The sequence below is a fragment of the Aegilops tauschii genome, chromosome 4 (genome assembly GCF_002575655.3).
Source record: "Aegilops tauschii subsp. strangulata cultivar AL8/78 chromosome 4, Aet v6.0, whole genome shotgun sequence".
NCBI lineage: Eukaryota > Viridiplantae > Streptophyta > Magnoliopsida > Poales > Poaceae > Aegilops > Aegilops tauschii.
In genome coordinates, this window is record NC_053038.3 from 333,085,479 (window position 1) to 333,088,637 (window position 3,159).

At 47.8% G+C, this 3,159-nt stretch overlaps 1 protein-coding gene across 1 annotated transcript; it reads left to right on the top strand.

Moving 5' to 3' along the window:
* The first annotated feature begins 2,252 nt into the window (after window positions 1-2,252).
* LOC141021860 (uncharacterized) lies at window positions 2,253-2,747 on the top strand. Its single transcript, XM_073497709.1, has one exon. The coding sequence runs from the start codon at window positions 2,253-2,255 to the stop codon at window positions 2,745-2,747; it is 495 nt and encodes a 164-aa protein (XP_073353810.1).
* Window positions 2,748-3,159: the final 412 nt, after the last annotated feature.

A 3,159-nucleotide genomic window follows, 5' to 3' on the forward strand; every position in this document is an offset into this window, starting at 1 on the left:
AGCAGGTGGTCCTGGCCAAGAAAAGTATCTAGAAGATTGCTCATGCAATTCTAGATTTCTCATTAGATTTGCTTTCTCTCAAGACTGTTGTTTGCTTGTTATAAATTTAGGTTTGCTTGTGTCAAAGTTAACCTTGTAGTTTGCGTGCAGTTTACATATCTTTTGAACAAGTTTATTTCCAGTGCAATGTTGGTGTTATCTATTAGTAGAATATATTGGCGTGAACTGAAAAATGTAAACACAGTAAAGATAGTATACGGTTAGCGTAACGCACCGAGCAGGTACACATAGCAGTCCACAAAAATGACGAGCATGCAATGCACTAGTACCTTTGTGGATGCAGCGTCCAAATGTAGGGACAACAATTACAGAATGCTCCTAAAAGCAGTGCACAATGTTCTAATGAACCATTGCACACACGATATTAAAAATCGTTCGTATGGAACACTTTAGAAAAACATTCTGAATACAGAGGTAGTTACGTGTTTATTCTCCTTGGAAAACATTGCTTACGTCCATGACCCTCAGAGAAGAGCACTACGAAAAAAAGAGGCACGGTTGTCCGTCAATAACACCAACTACTTAAAACACCCACGGAGGCACTTCTGTGCCTCCACTCCTATGGGGACCGTGCGTAACTTGGCTTCACGTCCGTTAATGAGGCCGAATGCCTTCGAAGACACATGGATCTCATAGGCCAGGCCCCCCGCAATGAAAACGTGTCAATGAAAGCTTCTTGAAAACAGAGGCACACCTTCAGATGCATGCATCACGATCCTTCGCGTCCCTACCTCCCTTAGATTCACGTCCGTGCCTCCAGTTCGTCACGTGCGTGCCTCTACCTCAGGTAAAATCATACCTCTCTCGTGCATAACATGTTAAGAAAGTTGCTGACAACAAAAACATCATAAAGTCGGGCCTTACGTCCACCCTGCTGGCACTACACGTGACGTCACCGAAAACACAGAGGCAGGACCGTGCCTTACGGCCCGGTTCCAACGTATCGGGTCTATGAAGACTTGCTTCCTTCTTAATATGGGGCGTGACTACTGCAAAGGCATTGGCTTCATCCTTCACGTCTGTGCCTCGACAAGAATAACGACCGTGCTTGTAACAGTGAAGCATATAGGTGATACAATCAGGACACCTTAGGGACGACCTTGCAACTATTTCAGACATGACCGTGCCTGTTTTGTCGGCACATTCATGCCTCTCACAGTTAATTGAAAAACATTCTGGAAAAACAGTAACGGACGCCTATTGTCAATCCTCACGTCACGTACATTCGACGTTCATTCCTTCGTCACAGAAGTAATAGCGTGCCTCTGCCACAGGACATATAAGTGAAAAAAGATTCTTTCTACACTTGTAAAACCCGGAATGCCCTGGATAAATGTCGAATCCCATCTTGCGGTAAAACCATGGAGGCCGGTGCTTCTCAGAAACACATATGTGGCTTTTTGCGCATGTAGTTGAGTGCACGGCTATATGTTCGTGCCCGTGACTCACGTAGCACCATAGCACAAATTGACGTCCGTGCAATCACGTAGCTTCATGTCCGTGCCTCACGTAGCATCGTATCTGTGCCTCTAGTTGCGCCTCTCATTGTATAAGTGCTTCTCGCAGCTGCATATCCATGCCTCTCGTTGCTTCTCGTTCTTTCTGTCCATCTCATAGCGTCAGCTGCAACACAAACACACAACAGTGCCTCTGAAAAAACACAGCCCTGCTCCCCCCAGCGAATGTATCACTGAAAACAATTGCCACTCCCAGTGAATGTATCACGCCTGTGTGTCTGAGAGTTAAACCAGCCACTTCAAGCATGCTTCTCTTGGTCAGAGACTTGTGCCTCTACATACTGCCCCTGCATGCCTCACGAGATAAATTGTAAAAGTTGACATTTGATAGCAAACTATGCAAGACAACGATCTTCTCCCCGAGTTGCTGGAGATACAACGGATGTTAAAAAATAACTACTGATTTTATTTTTATTTTTTATAAAGAAAAACATCGATCAAAAACCCAGGATGTGCACAACCGCACTGACACGGAGATGAAACCACGATCCACAACCCACGATGTGCATAACCACATCGACAGTGAGATCGTGCACTCCTTTGCCGCTGCCCCGCCCTTAAATTTAGACTTCCGCCGCGGCCTTCTCACACACAAACAACAGAAATCGCCATTGCGCTTCCACTCATTGTTCCCCACGAAATACCAGGTTGCAGGAGGACGAACTGCTCCAAGCCATGGGATTCATCAAAGAATTCATGGAGGTGCAGGCCCATGGCAACACCAAGTTGCACGTGATCCACACCAATGACTTGCACAAGGCGGCGACCACCATCGAGCAGTACGAGCGACACCTCCAGTTCGAGCGCCACAAGATCGTCGGAGTTGATGTGGAGTACACCAACGACCATGGCGAAGATCAGAAACCCGCCCTCGTCCAGCTCTTTGTCGGCAAGGATCATCCGGTGCTGCTCTTCCAACTGAGCGCCGCCGACAAGAACTGCACCAAGTTCGACAACTTCCTCGCTGACCCCAGGTACACATTTGATGGCTTCTCCATTGACGGTGACATAGAGATGCACGACCGCGTCGGACTGGAGGTCGCCCACTTCGTCGACATCCAGAAGGAATGGAGGGTGCCTACAGCTACCAAGCCTCTAGACTCCCTTGGGGACGTCTCAGGCATCCTTGTCCACGACGGAGAGCTCACCAACGCAGAACACAGCCGCTAGGCGTGCATGCCCCTGTCCATGAGGCACATCGAGTACGCTGCAAAGGATGCTTACGCTGCGTACGAGATATGGAGCCGCCTCACCATCATCCAGGAAGGGCTCCGCCGGGCAAAACTCGACAAGGAGTAGACCAGGAAGCGCGCTAGGTTCTGGGGCGACTACGACTACTGAAGCAGGTGGTCCCGGCCAAGAAAAGTATCAAGAAGATTGCTCATGCAATTCTAAATTTCTCATTAGATTTGCTTTCTCTCAAGATTGCCGTTTGCTTGTGTCGCAGATAACCTTGTAGTTTGCTTGCAGATAACCTTGTAGTTTGCTTGTAGTTTACATATCTTTTGGACAAGTTTATTTCCAGTGCACCACAGAGGCACTTAATTTTGTGCCTCTGATACTAAGGGGACCGTGCGTAACT

Bases quoted from the DNA above. Each gene is read 5' to 3' on its own strand.
- LOC141021860 (XM_073497709.1), top strand. From the start codon at position 2,253: ATGGGATTCATCAAAGAATTCATGGAGGTGCAGGCCCATGGCAACACC.